This window comes from Amblyraja radiata, chromosome 10 (assembly GCF_010909765.2).
Source record: "Amblyraja radiata isolate CabotCenter1 chromosome 10, sAmbRad1.1.pri, whole genome shotgun sequence".
NCBI lineage: Eukaryota > Metazoa > Chordata > Chondrichthyes > Rajiformes > Rajidae > Amblyraja > Amblyraja radiata.
In genome coordinates, this window is record NC_045965.1 from 38,979,737 (window position 1) to 38,997,798 (window position 18,062).

General features: G+C 40.7%; 1 protein-coding gene across 1 annotated transcript in view; it reads left to right on the plus strand.

Moving 5' to 3' along the window:
- The first annotated feature begins 3,029 nt into the window (after positions 1-3,029).
- rnf11 (ring finger protein 11) overlaps positions 3,030-18,062 on the plus strand; it is a 29,357-nt gene continuing 14,324 nt past the window's right edge. The window contains exon 1 of the mRNA XM_033028577.1: positions 3,030-3,606. Within this exon, the coding sequence (XP_032884468.1) occupies positions 3,487-3,606 (120 nt within the window). The 5' untranslated portion in view covers positions 3,030-3,486. The remainder of the gene's footprint in view (positions 3,607-18,062) is intronic.

The following is an 18,062-nucleotide window of genomic DNA, read 5'->3' on the forward strand; positions in this document are numbered from 1 at the left end:
TACTGTCCTCAGTGTGAGCAGGAGTACTTTTTTGGAACTGAAAGGAATTTGGCAGCCCCTGGCTTTCGGGATTCTTCCCATAATAAAGTTATATCATGGAACATGCAATTTATTTTAATCTGAACTGATAATGCTGTTGTTAATCAAGAAAGCTATTATCTTCTTAGTAAATTTAGTCAACAACCCTTAGCCCGATATACATAGAAATTAAATATATTTTGAGAATAGTTTTACAATAAACAGATATCACAAATTGAAGTACTACTTTTATTTCACCTGTGGGAAATACACTGTTCTCAGTTAAAATGAAAGTAATGTCCATCAGTTGTTATTGCATGATAATTATGCCACTACGATATATTTCATTAAATGTCCAAAAAAATAACTGCATGGCAGAACTGAAAATCTTTAATTTTAATGAGCAATTTTGGACCACTTTAATGTTTGTGCAATTTTAAAGAATCGAGTCAAAAAATTATTAAAGTGCTGTCAGGTGATGCAATGAATTTGTGCATTGAACTGCAAGGACTTGTAGAACCTTATACTCATCTTCGACAGTTCACAATGTCAACTCTGACCATTTTTTATGTGGATTAGCGGAATAGGATTATTCCTATTCCATCGTAGAGAAACTGCAGTCAGTTCATATTGGAGGGAAATATAACTCATAGCACTTCCTTCCAACTTTAGTAGAGAAGGTTCAAGCATAGATTTTTTTTTTTAAACAAATGTCAATTGTTATCTAGACACACAAATTTGCTGACGAGTTCAAAAATGTTAATCACAAGCATTTCTGCACTCACTTCTTTGGTAAGGAGTTATATTCAGCATTCTCATTCTACCTAAACTCTTTTTACCAATCTAGATTCTTATATTGGGTACTGGCATACACCATCATAATTTCTCTGCTCTCACTCACTCTAAGCTGAACTCATGGCACTCCAAATGAAATGCTGATATTTTCATTGAATCTGCTGCTATCATTTTGTTGCTGTTATTTGGCAAGCAGTACTTGAACACTAATTCCCCAATATCTTCTTGTATCTCCCATTGGATCATGGCTTCTTCACCAAAGTCGTCATTACTTCAGTTCTGTCACTGATCTTATCTGTCTGGGTATACCCTCTAGTCAAGAGAGAGGCAGGAGGAGATATAGAAATAGGAAAAATAAATCAGTCGGTCAGGTGTTGATATTACAATTTGCATATTCATCTCGCATCCGCAAATCCCATATTTCCTTCCCCACACGTTTTCCCTCCCTCATTTCACCCATATCCCTTCTTCTGGCTCCAGATTTAGTGTTCTAAGAAATGTCAGGGTTATAATATTATAAATGTCCAGAAGTGTTCTCATATTCGGACTAGTTCATTTTCTCACTCAACAACTTCCTGTATTATGATATGCTATTCTCATTTATCCCTAACCAACTACAAGTTTTTGTTTTGAATACCACAACATTCTCCATATGTGCCTCTCATCGTCCCCTTAGTCATTCTAATCTCCCTTGCCTTCCAATCTGCCCCTCCTGTTTATATTTTTCCTCTCTTCAGATCTGACTGCAGCTTGAAAAATAATTAGCCCTAATGAGTCTCATTGACTCATAATGAGTCGTAGTCACACAGCATGGAAAAGGGCCATTTGTCACACAGCATGGAAAAAAGGCAATTTGTGTCAACTCATGCATCTAAACTAGTTCCATTTATCTACATTTGGCCCATACATAAATATCTAAACCATATCTATCCATGCACCTGTCTAAATGTATTTTAAATGTTGTAATTGTACCTGCCTCAGCTACTTCCTCTGGCAGTGATTTCATAGACTCACACCTTATGTGTGAAACTCTTGCTCCTCAGGTTCCTACTAAATCTTTCCCTCTCGCCTTAAAATTATGTCCTCTAGTTCTTGTAGAAACAAGGAAATTCAGATGCTGGTTAATACACAAAGGGACACAAAGTGCTGGAGTAACAGCATGTCAAGAAGCATCTCTGGAGAACATGTATAGGTGATGCTTCAGGACATCGTCTAAGGAAAGATCTGGACCAGAAATGCTGCCTAACGCGCGGAATTACTAAAATCAAGCGGAATTACGGAATTACGGAATTACTAAAGCACGTTGTGTCAGTTTCCCTCTAGTTCTTGATTGCTCTACTCTGGGGGAAACGACTGTACATTCCCCAATCTATTGTTTTTTATATAAACCAGCATCTCCCTCTGCAGTTCCTAATTGCTACACCCTATCTATTCCATATGATTAACTGTTTCCATTCTAGATCAGTCTTGAGAAGTTGTCGATCTGAAACATATATTTGTCGGTGCTGCATTTTTTTGTTTAAATTTCTGGCATCCACGAAATTTCACTTTTAAACCAAAACTTTTTTAAGGTATGGGCACAGTCGAAATGTAGGAAAGGCAGCAACCGATTTGCAAAGGAAGCTCTGGGAGAAGGAAACGAGGTCCACACAACATCTGGAGTGGGTAAAGCATTGAAAGTATGGACGGTAGACAAAAATGCTGGAGAAACTCAGCGGGTGCATCATGCTGCTGCACCCGCTGAGTTCCTCCAGCATTTTTGTCTACCTTCGATTTCCCATCATCTGCAGTTCCTTCTTAAACGAAAGTATGGACGGTATGCTTTGAGTGGATACCAGCAATTTGGTGCAACCACATCCCACCCTCGTGTAGGGTGCAGGTGCTGGTTTACGCCGAAGATAGACACAAAATGCTGGAGTAACTCAGTCGGTTAGGCAGCATCTCTGGAGAGAAATGATGGGTGGCATTCCTGGTCGAGACCCTGCTTCAGACTGAGAGTCAGGGGAGAGAGAATCTAGAGATTAAAGCAGACGATGATAAGGAAATATGGATTGATTCATTGTTAGCTGAGGGGAAGGTGACAAGGAGGCATACAACAGTAAAATTAATGTCACTGATTGTATGCAACCACTTCCACCTACATTGCAGCTTCGTTCCGAGTGGTCGCAACAATCCGCTGACGTCAGTGTGCGTGCATCGGGCAGTGACGTAACACGCAAATCCTCACGCAAACAGGCCAGTTTTGAGGCGCAGGGAGGAAGGAGACGATGAAATAAAGGGGAAAGCTGCAGTTGGGGGGGTGTAGGTGGAAGATTCAGTAATCCAGCGGGCTCCTTGGTTAGAAAACACAACTGCCACATGTTTAATAAAACACTTGATCGTCTTGTATTAATTGAAAGCTGGTAGTCCCCGGCTGTCTCCTCACCCGCCTTCGAGTGTCGGGGCGGCTTGTTATTTGTTTTCTATTCCCGCAGCACGAAGCTGCGCGGCCTTGCTCCTGGCAGAAGGAAATGCTCTGCGTTTGCTGGTGAAAGAAAACAAAGCAGTGACGGTCCTCCGAAAGAAACATTTATTTCAATTACATCGTTTTCCACCCGTTTGTTCCTCCTCACCCCCTCCCCCCTTCCCGGTCAAGCAGTAATGGTAAATGCGGTGTAAATTTTAAGGAGAAATATGGGAAATTGTTTGAAATCTCCGACGTCTGATGACATTTCTTTGCTCCATGAGTCTTCTGACCGGGCGAGTTACGGAGATGGCACCGAAATAGACCAGGAGCCGCCGCCGCCATATCAGGTTTGTCTTTGTCTTTTTTTGGCAAGTTTCTTTGTCATATGGCTCTCAATGCACCGGGATCCTGGGTTGCTGCCAGTGTTTAAACAGATCCATTGTCGGATTTCATTTAACGTTTATTATTTTCATTATCTGCATTTAGTCAATGGGGATTAAACACCTTTGCTCCCCGCCCCCCTGCCTACCAGACATGCGAGTTGAAATTATGTACAGTATTTTAAAGTTCGGCCAATGACTTGCTTATAACTGCAAATCAAACGAAATGTTATACGTTCAAATCATGGACTTAACATTTTGAAAACTCCTAAGATATTGTTTTCCATTTCATTATGGAACGGTGTAATAATTAAATGCGCAGTACTCCGTAATATTCGTTGTTGGATTGATACATTTTTTGGCACAATTAATGTAGTCGAGGAAAACAGGACGGCTTTGTGAAATCAGTATACTGTTGTGTCTGCAGTAAATAAGGAATCGTTGGTTTCCTATTTCAGAGGCAGATTATGATTCTATAAAGATGTATGTTTCTATTTGTATTGATTGCCTCTTCTGAACTTGAACACAGATCTATGAGTAATACCTTAAAATCATAGTGCAATGTTTGACATACTCAAGAAAAACACCCATTACGCAGAACTTGTGCAATTTGTAAATCCCCTTGCCATGCAAGAATGAGTATTCTTCCTTCTACTCTTTGTTTTGACCTAAGCCTTTTCCATGTGATCCGACCATTATTCTTTGTGGAATCAAGCTCGTTGCTCTCGTCGTTCCCCACATTTGCCCATCCCATTTTCACGATGTGAATTGTCTTCAGTTGCCTTTTAACCAAGTGAAAGTAAAATGTTTTTTTAACTATTCAGAGTTACTGGTATGTTTTATGCTGAACTATAGTTCATAAGTTTAAACACAAAGAAACCAAATAGTTGGCAAACTTTGTTAAAGGTCAAATGTGATGCAGAGAAAACATAATACTTTACAAAAGCATTTTCTTTGAGGGAAAATGTCAAACATTTTGTTCTGTTCTAAATTTTATGAATTTATAATATAATATATTTTGTGCCCTCTTTCACTTTTTTGTTGTTGCAACTACTGAGGCAGACTCGCTTCCACCTTTTTAATATCTAGGTTTTGGGCAAAAGTGTTAATTTATTTTATTGACTATTGATCTTGATGCAGCCCCACGCCCATTTCCAGAGTTTGAAGAACAAAATTGTCAACGATAGATAAATGGTTTGTCTGAAATGCAAAGAAATCTACCTTGACCTACAAGTTATTTAAACTTAATACTTCATTCCACCCCTCACTCATCTTTGCTACCCTCTCACCCAAACATCAAAAATTAACGAATCTTTGTCACTTTAATTGAGCCCATCTGTTTGTACCATTTCCACCCCTAAATTATGCTCTGTAAGATATATCACTGATTCCCTTTACACTTTTATCTCTGAACCACTGGTCACCCAGCTTTCCTTCCTATATCCATGTTAGCTGATATTATACAGGCTCTATCCTAAATGATTTTCAAAGGTAAACTATCCCTGCCTGCTTCTCTAATCCTGTCTGTAGACTTTTAAAATGTTGACCCCACTCTTTTAGCCAGATGAAAATGCACTTGCCTAGTTCAGTTCTTGTTCATACAGATACAATCAGGGAAACTCCTGCAAGTTACTTCCTGTTTCATTACTTTTACCTATTGTCCTCCATAGGTTCTTGATTCCCCGTTTACTGTCAACATCCTGGCCCTCAATGTTATCTAAGGACAGCACCAGTTTCCACAAGAACACTTGCTGTATACAATTCATCTTGGCTGTATCTTTTTAGATCCCTCCCTTCGCTCTAAATTATCAGATTTTGTCCAATAGCTGGACATGAAAGAGTAAAAATTGTTTGATTAAATATTATTGGGAAGTCATTATCTTGGATCTAACTATAAACTTGGCTTACAGGCCGTCAATCCACGTCATCCCGGAGTTGAATGAAACTGATTGATACCTTTAATTTTGTTTAACCATGAGGAGTCCTTCCATCCATGCTATCAATAAATAGTCATATTTCCACCTTTTGTGAAGTTGCCGGACTTGCCCCTGTCGCAGTACATCTGCTGGTGAAACTTTCATTGGTATATTTGTTACTTTTATATCTGCCAATTTCAGTGCACTTGTAGCCAGCTATTATTTCTGTAAAACTTGGGTTCATCCACAACCTTGCCTAATCACACCAAGTTCCATTTACTATTTGCATCTATGGTTGCTAACCTACATTGGTTACCAGATAAGGGACAGCCTCCATTTTTAAATTTGTCTTGATTTTTAAATCTTTCCTGAGCATTGTCCCTCTTTTTCTGTTGTCCAAATCAAGAGCTCCTCCAATTCTTGCTCTTCAGCAGTGCTTCGATGTGTGACCATACTAAAGATTACATTTAAATAAAGGGTGTAGTCGGAGACACAAGGAACCTTCTGACCTGAAACATCACTTATCCAGAGATGCTGCCTGACGTTCTGAGTCATTCCAGCACTTTGTTTTACTGGGTATAGTAAATCTAGTCAGATGCATCTTTTTTCTTGTGCATGATATGACAATAGACAATAGGTGCAGGAGTAGGCCATTCGGCCCTTCGAGCCAGCACCGCCATTCAATGTGATCATGGGTCATCATCCCCAATCAGTACCCCGTTCCTGCCTTCTCCCCATATCCCCTGACTCCTATCTTTAAGAGCCCTATCAAGTTCTCTCTTGAAAGTATCCAGAGAACCGGCCTCCACCGCCCCCTAGGCAGAGAATTCCACAGACTCGCAACTCTCTGTGAGAAAAAGTGTTTCCCCGTCTCCGTTCTAAATGGCTTGCCCTTTATTCTTAAACTGTGGTCCCTGGTTCTGGACTCCCCCAACATCGGGAACATATATCCCGCCTCTAGCGTGTCCAACCCCTTAATAATCTTATCTGTTTCAATAAAATGTCCTGTCATCCTTCTAAACTCCAGAGTATACAAACCCAGGCACTCCATTCCCTCAGGACAGTCTCGCCATCCCGGGAATTAATCTTGTGAACCTATGCTGCACTCCCTCAATAGCAAGAATGTCCTTCCTCAAATTAGGGGACCAAAACTGCACATACTACTCCAGGTGTGGTTTCACTAGGGCCCTAAACAACTGCAGAAGGACCTCTTTGCTCCTACACTGTGTAGGAGCAAAGAGGTCCTTCTGCAGGCCAACATGCCATTCGCTTTCTTCACTGCCTGCTGCTTACTTTCATTGACCGATGAACAAGGACGCACAGATCCCGTTGTACTTCCCCTTCTCCCAACTTGACACCATTTAAATATGACTAAATATGTTGTTGTAATACTTTGGGAAATATTGTCAAACACATGGTGCTATTTATTCTTTGTGTAGCCTATAACCTTCATTCAAGTGTTTTGTTTCTTTAAATTGTTTAATGTGTGATATGAAGAAACTTTGATTGCAACCTTTTGATTCTAAGGTTGAATACTCCTATTTAATGGTTACTAATATTTTTAATTTGTGACAACAATATTGGTCTCATCTTTATTTTGACCAGATTTGAAAAGATTTGTTAATATTACTCATTATTTAGCACATGCATATGACATTTTGCATTAGGTTGTAAATTTAAATCCTCCTACAGATAGCGGTGTATGTAATGTAATCAATGTCTCAATGCTATAGATTGTTACAATGTGAAGCCTGGCTTCCAGGTGAGACCAAAGCGCATATATTTGGTTCAGGTCCAGCCTATCCAGTCTATGCATGCCTAGAATAAAAGATGCTGACAGGCAAAATAAGAGGATGTCACTTTCTGTTTATGCAGAGAGATGATGATCAGACCAAGTAGGGAAAATAAATAAGTACTACACTCCGGGGAGCAACAAAACAATTGTTATACAAAGATATTATAGAAACATAGAAAACAGGTGCAGGAGTAGGCCATTTGGCCCTTCGAGTCTGCACCGCCTTTCAATATGATCATAGCTGATCATCCAACTCAGTATCCCGTACCTGCCTTCTCTCCATACCCCCTGATCCCTTTTGCCACACGGGCCACATCTAACTCCCTCTTAAGTATAGCCAATGAACTGGCCTCAACTACCTTCTGTGGCAGAGAATTCCAGAGATTCACCACTCTCTGTGTGAAAAATGTTTTTCTCATCTCGACCCTAAAAGACTTTCCCCTTATCCTTAAACTGTGACCCCTTGTTCTGGACTTCCCCAACATCGGGAACAATCTTCCTGCATCTAGCCTGTCCAACCCCCTAAGAATTTTGTAAGTTTCAATAATATCCCCCCTCAATCTTCTAAATTCTAGCGAGTACAAGCTGAGTCTATCCATTCTTTCTTCACATGAAAGTCCTGCCATCCCAGGAATCAATCTGGTGAACCTTCCCTGTACTCCCTCTATGGCAAGAATGTCTTTCCTCAGATTAAGAGACCAAAACTGTACACAATACTCCAGGTGTGGTCGCACCAAGGCCCTGTACAACTGTAGTAAAACCTCCCTGCTCCTATACTCAAATCCTTTTGCTATGAATGCAAACATACCATTCGCTTTCTTCACTGCCTGCACTTGTTTGTCGCAAAAAGTCAAACATCCAAACTATTTCGAATTCTGAATGAACTTTTTGTAATGATTCTTGAGTATTCCAATTATGGTGTTAACTGCAGTACCATTACATTGAGACATAAGGTAATGTTTCTTTCATGCAGACAAGCCATTTCCAGCAAACACGGGTAGACAAAAATGCTGGAGTAACTCAGTGGGCGAGGAAGCATCTATGGAGCGAAGGAAATAGGTGGCGTTTCGGGTCGAGACCCTTCTTCAGACTGATGTGAGGGTGGGGGGGGGGGGGCGGGAAGAAGAAAGGAAGAGGCGGAGACTGTGGGTTGACGGAGAGCTTGGAAGGGGAGGAGAAAGCAGGGACTATCTGAAATTGGCCAAATCAATATTCATACCGCTGGGGTGTAAACTGCCCAAGCGAAAAATGAGGTGCTGCTCCTCCAATTTACGGTGGGCCTCACTCTGGCCATGTAGGAGGCCCAGGACAGAAAAGTTGGATTTGCAGTTGAAGTGCTGAGCTACCAGGAGATCAGGTTGGTTATTGGGAACCGAGCGGAGGTGTTGGGCGACACGATCGCCAAGCCTGCGTTTGGTCTCACCGATGTAGAGCAGCTGACACCTAGAGCAGCGGCTGCAATACATGGCCTTCCGAAGGTGGTGTGCAATGGGTGCGGCCGCACCCCCCTTTTTTCCAGAGTTTAAAAAAAATCCAGAGTGAAAAAAAAAAAAGGGGCGCAATATTTTTTTATCCTACACCAGGACAGAGGGAGCCTTGCCTTTAGGCTCCTTGGCTCTCTTGCAGCCATACAGCCACTGAATGAATCGTGGAGTTGCGCTCCATGACCGAGAGGGCAGAGGTTTGTTCTTCCCACGGAGCGGCTCGTTGCCGCCATCGTTGCTCGCTCGCCGAGTCCGGGCAGCTCACGCTGAGAAACTTGAGGGCAAGACTTTCGAAGGCGGCGTCGGCAGCAAACTTCTCCCTGGCCAGGTTCTCTAAGATCAGAGAGATGAGATTGGAGGAGGTGCAAGTGAACCTCTACCGCACCTGGAAACAAAAGTCATTTAGACTGGGCGTGTCATTGGCCTTTTCCAGTTGAAGTTTTGTACAGCATGAAATGAATATTTAATCTAACTATAGAAACTTGTTTGTAACTATAAGAAACCACTCTCGGTACAGGTATATTTGATATAAGCATCACAAATTGCATTTACTACCTGCTCATTCTTTCCTTTTTCTTTGATCTTGTATTCTAACTATCAACTTACATGTGGAAAGGAACTGTAGATAGTGGTTTAAACCGAAGACAGACACAAAATGCTGCATCTCTGGAGAGAAGGAATTGGTGATGTTTTGGGGTGAGACCCTTCGTCAGACCTGAAGAAGGGTCTCGACCTGAAACGTCATCCATTCCTTCTCTCCAGAGATGCTGCCTGTCCCGCTGAGTTATTCCAGCATTTTGTCTATCTTCAAAAAGTTTATACCCCAGCTTATTTGAAACTCCATTTTTGCTTCATTAGTTATCTTTTTGCAAATTGTGCCATATCTTCTTTGCCTGGCATTCTTTACTCATCTAGAATTCTCTGACAAATATTGTCCTTTGTTTCAGCCCCACGCTGGGTTCTTGCTATATCTTAATCTATCTTGCATACCTTACTTTGCATGTAGATATAATATATTCTCTCCTGTGCTATGTCCTGCTTCCAACAAAAACCATTGTCAAAATTAGTGCCCCAAATTTCGCATTCTGTTTTTTAATGTCATTCTACTTCTTTGTAGATAGCATTAAGGGCCTGTCCCACTTACGTGTCCTTGGCACGCAAATTACGCAACTTCGTGGTCGCGTTGAGCAGCGATGGTCCCGCGAAGGTCGGGCTGATTACGTGCAGCCGTCTGGAGCGCGTGACGTCATTTGAAGATGGACACAAAGCTGGAGTAACTCAGCGGGACCGGCAGCATCTCTGGAGAGAAGCAATGGGTGACGTTTCGTGTCGAGACTCTTCTGTCTGAAAAGAGGGTCTTGACCCAAAACGTCACCCATTGCTTCTCTCCAGAGATGCTGCCGGTCCCGCTGAGTTACTCCTGCATTTTGTATCCATCTTCAATTTTCTTGGCCCCGCTCTGGGAGTAGAAGTGGAGGCGGATCCGGACCACAACGGCCGTGAGCCCCAGGCCGAGCTCGGCGATCGTTTGCCTGCTTCTGCTGCAGTTGAAAGTGAGTCATTGCGTCGCGCCATGGTCTTGGGCCTGTCCCACTTTGGCCGTCAGTTCCGCGACAGGCCGTTGGCGCGCGAAGATTTTGTTCACTACAAAAATTTCGGAGCCCCATGCGATGTCGGGCACAACTCCATACCCCTCCGCGCTTCTCAGTGGGATCGGCCCCTCGCGGCCATACGATGCCCGTGCGCCTCAACGCGACCACGAGGTCGCGTAATCTGCGTTCCAAGGACACGTAAGTGGGACAGGCCCTTTATTTTGTACTTACAGTGCATTCAGAAAGTATTCAGACCTCTTCACATTTTCTATATTTTATTACGTTACAGCCTTATTTTAAAATGGATTCCATTCTTTTTTCCATCATCAATCTACACGCAATACCCCATAATAAAAAAGCGAAAACAGGTGTTTAGAAATTTTTGCAAAGTAATTAAAAAGAAATAATTGAAATATCACATTTACATAAGTATTCAGACCCTTTGCTTTGAGACTCAAATTGATTCATCCTGTTTCCATTGATTATCCTTGATGTTTCTACACTGTGTCCATTATCATTTATTACTTGGAATTGCACCATTTTAATAGAAATAATATGTTATATTTTTCAAATCTTTATTTTACTGTTAACATCCTTTACAAATTATAGATCCATTGCAGCAACAGTATATATACAGGTTTAAAATGACCGTACACATTTTAAGCACTTCACTTTTTGTGTAAGCTACCTTTTGTAGTGTGATTGGTCCAATGGTATGGGTGCTAAACCTACTGACAGCACATAGGTAAATATGAAGTAGACAAAAATGCTGGAGAAACTCAGCGGGTGAGGCAGCGTCTATGGAGAGAAGGAATAGGCGAAGTTTCGAGTCAAGACCCTTCTCCAGACTGATGTTTGGTGGGGGGGGGGGGGTGGAAAAAAGAAAGGAAGAGACTGAGACAGTAGGCTTGTGGGAGAGCTGGGGAGGAGAACGAGGCAGAAAGGAAGGACTTTCTGAAATTGGAGAAGTTAATGTTCATACTGCTGGGATGTAAACTACCCTAGCGAAATATGAGATGCTGTTCCTCCATTTTGTGCTGGGCCTCACTCTGGCAATGGAAGAGGCCCAAGACAGAAAGGTCAGATTGGGAATGGGAGGAGGAGTTGAGGTGCTGAGCCACCAGGAGAGCAGGTTGGTTATTGCGAACTGAGCGGAGGTGTTGGGAGAAGCGATTGCCAAGCCTGCGCTTGGTCTCGCCGATGTAGAGAAGTTGACACCTGGAACAGCGGATGCAGTAGATGAGGTTGGAGGATGTGCAGGTGAACTTCTTCCTCACCTGGAAAGACTGCTTGGGTCCTTGGATGGAGTCAAGGGGGGAGGTACAGCGACAAGTGTAGCATTTCCTGCCGTTGCAGGGAAAAGTACCAGGGGAGGAGGTGGTTTGGGTGGGAAGGGAGGAATTGACCAGGGAGTTACGGAGGGAACAGTCTCTGCAGAAAGGGGAGGAGATGGGAAGATGTGGCCAAGGGTGGGATTTGGCTGGAGGTGGCGAAAATGTTGGAGGATTATATGTCGGATGGCTGATAGGGTGGATGGTGAGGTCAAGGGGGACTCTGTCCTTGTTACGAGTAGGGTGATGGGGAGTGAGAGCGGAGCTGTGGGATATAGAAGAGACCCTGGTGAGAGCGTCATCTGTAATAGAAGAGGGGAACCCCAGTTCCCTAAAGAATGAGGACATCTCCGATGCCCTGGTCTGGAACACCTCATCCTGGGTGCAGAAGCGGTGTTAATGGAGGAATTGGGAGTAAGGGATAGAGTCCTTGCAGGGTGCAGGGTGGGAAGCAGTGTAGTCCAGATAGCCATGGGAGTCAGTGGGTTTGTAGTAGATGTTGGTCAATAGTCTGTTACCTCGATCAAGATGGTGAGGTCTGGAAACGGTAGGGAGATGTCGGAAAGAGTCCAGGTGAATTTGAGTGCCGGATGGAAGTTAGTGGTGAAATGGATGAGGTGCAGTTGATTGGGTGCAGGAGATAGCACCAATGCAGTTGTCAATGTAACGGAGATAGAGTTTGGGGGCAGGGCCACGATGCGCCTTGAACAAGGATTGTTTGACTACCCTACAACGAGGCAGGCATAACTGGGGCCCCATATGCGTGCCCATAGCTACGCCTTGGAATTAGAGGAAATGGGAGGAGTCGGGAGAATAAGTTGTGAAGAGGACATATAGAGAGTACAAAGAGATGCAGATTAAACAAGTAGGCAAATATCTGACTACAAACTTGGATTATGTGAAATCTTTTTCATGGGAAAAATAACGATTAACTACACTATGAATGAGTGCGGGGACCTGAAGTGTACAGGATCTGTGTGTCATGTGCATAATCAGTCATACTCTTGTATGCAGGTACTGCAGATGACTAGGAAAACTAACAATGGTCATTGTTTTTGCAAGGGGAATTGAATAACAGAAGTAGGAAGATTATGCTTCATAACAGGACATTGGTGAGGCCTCCATCTGGAGTACTGTGCATAATGTTGCACTTGGAAAGGATGACAATGCATTAGAAGCAGACTAGGAGTCTCCAGACTAATATTGATGGCATGGGTGAATTGTCTTATGAGAAACGATTGGGCAAATTTGACTTGAATGTTTGAGGTTCAGTGTGTGGAGACGATTGAAAATGCAAGAATCTGAGGAATCTTTTCAGATTCGATGTGGAGAGGCTCTGTACCTTGAGTATTCCCCATGATTTTATACATCTCTAAGATCACACCAGCCTCCTGTGTTCCAAGGAACAAAGTCCTAGCCTGCCCAAACTCTTCCTATAGCTCAGGTCCTTGCGTCCTGGTTACATCCTCGTAAATCTTTTCTGCACAATGTCCAGGTTAATGGCATCTTTCTTATGGCAGGTTGACGAAATCCAAAGATTTGGACAACTATAACATAACTTTATTCAATTCCGTGACTGAAGGCCAGTGTGTCAAAAGCCTCCTTCATCACCCTATTTACCCATGATGCCACTTTCTGGGAAAGGTGTATTTGTACTCCTAGATCTCTGTGCACTACAACAAACTACAATGCTTTACAACATTCTCCAGGGCCCTACTGTTCACTGTTTGACTTCCTAATATGCAACACCTCACACTTGTCTGAATTAAACCCCTTTTGTCATTCCTTGACATGCTTGCCCAGCTGATCAAAGTTCCACTAATCCTTAATAATCATCTTCACTGTTTACAATAACACCTTAGTCACTGATTTGCCTTGCTGTTTAAAAATAAGGCATTCAAAGCGGGCGAAGCAGAATTTCTTTGAGATTCACGAGCCTTTGGCAGAGACTTGAGTATTGTTAACTCTGAATTGGAAGTTAGCTAAAACAAGGAAGTGAGAGATTAGTTTAGGTAGATGAGAATATGATGTTGATGTTAGCAGAGATCAGCTGTCATTAAACAATGAAGTAGGCTTCAGTGACCAAGTAGCTCACTTGCTCACAAAAGGTTTGTATTCTAAAAGTGGCTGTAATCTTGGTATCACGGTTCTTATCTGTAAAGTGACCACGAGAAAGTTGATGTTGCAAACACTAATCAACATGGATTCTCTCATTTCAAAATGACCATAGAAGTAATTACTTCAATCTCTGCTGCCAAGTAACAACACTTAAGCTGTGTATTGTCACCCAATGCCTAAGATCAGCAGTGGCTCTTCAAACCTGCTGCACTGATCCATAAGATCATGACTGATCAAATCTTGGCCTCAACTCTGCACTCCTATCTATTCCTCGATATTTGATTTCTCTATTGTTCAATCCTTATGCTTCCATTTGCAGAACCAAGGTCATGCCAACCATAGCCATTGAGTGACTACACAACTTATGTGCATATTTGGCAGGTGAGCCTGAAGTCATTATTGACTCGTTCATTGAATCTTCCAAGCGAATTTTTGCCAAATTGGTCCCATAACAATCTGCCTGTGCTGCACAATGCCTCTGACGATTATGGTCTATGTTGAGAACCTGGAAGAAGTATATTACTTTCCATATTTTGGAAGCTGCCTCTGGGCAAAAGCAGACATTAAATACTGACCCTAGTGTTGCCTCTAAGCACCATCATTTGCTGTCTTGGGTAAAGCTGAAGATCTCAAACCCAGCACCAAGCTTATAATGGTTGGGCAGCAATGATTGCTGCATCCTGCATGATTCAGAGACAGTCTATCCAGAGAAGCTTTACCGCTAATGATCTTTTGCAAATTCCTCCATATCAATTGGCAGAATAAATTAGCCGACATCTATGTCCTTGGCAACAAGATTGCTATAACACTCTACTAGCTCCAAATGATAGACCATATCATTCACATGCCTTTTTTTTTAAATTTTTTATTTTATTAGAAGTTAATACAATACAAAGCAATACAGTGGCACCTTATTTTAGGTGCCAACTATGTCATACCGTAATCCATTCTATGTACAACCTCTAGTTTTATGTTATGAGAAGGAAGTAAGCAAGACAAGAAAAAGAAAACAATAGAAAGGGGAAAGAGTGGAAAAATAGATGGTAGAGAGTAGAAAAATGTGAAGTGTGGATATAAAAAATAAAAATAAAAAAATAAAATAAAAAAGAAAAGGTGGAAAGTAGAAATAGAAGAGAAGGCCCCTTAAAAGAGAATTTTTCAAATCTATATTCGGAGATGTAATCTATCCACGTCATGAACTGAAATCAGCAATCCTTATGGTACCGCTGCATCACATGATTCCAAAAAGTCGATGAAAGGAGACCAACTCCTTAAGAATTGGTCATATTTATCTATTAGTCGGAGTCTCATTTCTTCAAGGCGTGCTATGTTCATCATATTCCTAATCCACATTTTAACAGTTGGTATGGTTGTATTTTTCCAAAATTTAAGTATCAATTTCTTTCCAATTATTAACCCATAATTAAAAAAAACATTTTGGTCTTTATTTAAATTGGTATCTTCTCCTATTATTCCAAATATAATCCATTCCATTTTGGGTTCTATTCTTGACTTGAAGAGCTTTGTAAATATATCAAATATATCACTCCAAAATTTATTCAACTTTGTACATCCTACAAATGAATGTGTTATATTAGCGTTTTGAAACAAACATTTATCGCATCTGGGAGAGACGTTTGGATAAAATTTATTCAACCTCGTTTTTGAATAATATAGTCTATGTAATAATTTGAATTGAATTAAATTATGTCTTGTATTAATAGAACAGTTATGTGTATTCATCAAATACTTTTCCCATCTATCCTTCGAGATCTTTATCATTAGCTCATGTTCCCAATCTTCCCTTAGTGCTTCTGTTGAGGGTGATTCTCTATATAATATATTATTATAAAAGTATGATATTAATTTTTGTGAATCAGCCTTAATATTCATTGCTTCTTCTAAAGGGTCTAAAAATATAGTTTGAAATCTATGTGTATATTTCTTCATAAAGTCACATACCTGTATATATTTAAAATATTGATTATCCTTCAATTTAAATTTAAATTTTAATTGTTGAAATGATAACAGTTTACCCAATTCGTACATATCCCCTACTTTCCTAATCCCCAGTCTATCCCATTGTTGATATGTGTTGTCGATGAGAGAAGGTTTGAATGCGGGGTTGTTCAATAGTGGGGTTAGTACTGATAAATTATTTAATTTCAAGGATATTTTTATTTGTTTCCAAATTCTTATTATATTGTGAATAATTGGGTTCTTCTTATATATTATACTATTCAATTTTATCGGTGAGAGCAGGATCGTTCCTATATCGTGCGGATAGCACTCCTCTTTCTCCATTCTTATCCACTCCAACTGCTGAGTGGAACTATCCAGCCAGTACATTATGTTCTTAATATGCACTGCCCAGTAGTAATACATAAAGTTAGGTAATGATAAACCCCCAACTTCTTTAGATTTGCACAAATGCTTTCGTTGAATTCTATGTGTTCTGTAATCCCATATAAAATTAGTGACAGTGGAATCTAGTTTTTTGAAAAAATATTTTGGAATATATATTGGGATCGCTTGAAACAAATATATTAATTGTGGTAAGAAAGTCATTTTTATAGCGTTAATTCTACCTATCAATGAGAGCGGAAGTGTTTTCCAAAATGTAATCATATCATTCAGTTTATTTAATAGTGGTATAAAATTGGCACTAAATAATGATTTGTGTCTTCTCGTAATTTGAATACCCAGATACTTGAATTTTTCTGTTGCAATTTTGAAGGGGAATTTTAGTAAGTGTCTCGAATCCTGTGGTTTTAAAGACATAATTTCGCTTTTATTCCAATTTATTCTATATCCTGAAAAAGAGCCAAATTCCTCAATTAGTGTTAATAAGGTGGGTATACTCGTTTGTGTATTAGTAATATATAAAAGAATATCATCAGCATATAGTGAAATTTTATTCTTTGAATCCTTAGTGTTATATCCGTGAATATTCGGGTGATTTCTAATCCTTTCGGCCAACGGTTCTATCATAAGGGCAAATAGCAATGGTGATAAGGCACACCCTTGCCTATTACCCCTTGATAAGTAAAATTTTGGAGATAGCGTATTGTTAGTTAATATTCTTGCCGTAGGTCTATCGTAAAGTAGTTTAACCCATCTAATAAAATTCTCTCCCATATTGAATTTTTGGAGTACCTTGTATAAATACTGCCATTCTACTTGATCAAATGCCTTCTCTGCATCCAGCGTGACAACTGAAATATCTTCATTGTCCTCATTATGAGAGCACATTATATTGAAAAGCCTTCTCAAATTATTAAATGATTGTCTTTTGGGTATAAATCCCGTTTGATCCGTATTTATTAAATTGTTAATATAATTATTTAGCCTTCTAGCTAGAATCCTTGCTAAAATTTTCTGATCCGTATTTAGTAGTGAAATAGCTCTATAAGAACCCGGTTCATCTAAATCTTTATCTTTTTTTGGTATAAGTGTTATTGTTGCTTCTGCTAGGGTTTCTGGTAGTTTATTTTCGGTATAAGCCTGCGTGTATAAATTGAATAATCTTGGTATAATTGACTCCTGAAATCTGGACAGTCTATCCAGAGAAGCTTTACCGCTAATGGACGACAGATGGCACAATAGGCTAAGTGTTCGGCTGGCAACCGGAAGGTAGCTGGTTCGAATCCCGCTTGGAGTGCATACTGTCGTTGTGTCCTTGGGCAAGACACTTCGCCCACCTTTGCCTGTGTGTGTCCTTGGGCAAGACACTTCACCCACCTTTGCCTGTCTGTATGGAAGTAATTGTGTGAAGCACTTTGGGGTCAATGCAAGTTGACTAAAAATGTGCTATATAAATAAAGACATTATTATTATAATGATCTTTTGCAAATTCCTCCATATTAATTGGCAGAATAAATTAGCCAACATCTATGTCCTTGGCAACAAGATTGCTAATACACTCTACTAGCTCCAAATGATAGACCATATCATTCACATGCCTGACACCAGATCCAGAAGCAGTCATTCTACTCCAAATAGTTTCTCAGCAAGAGATTGCCAAGAATGTTCTCAAAGTATCTTTGGGAATGTACAACATAAAATGTCATTTGGACATATCAAGCTTATACTAGCTTACCCATCCTTCACGCTGCACTTGTTTTGCAATCTCAATGTTCATTGACTTGCCCAGTTCTTCTGCTACCCATTAACACAGAGGCCATTTG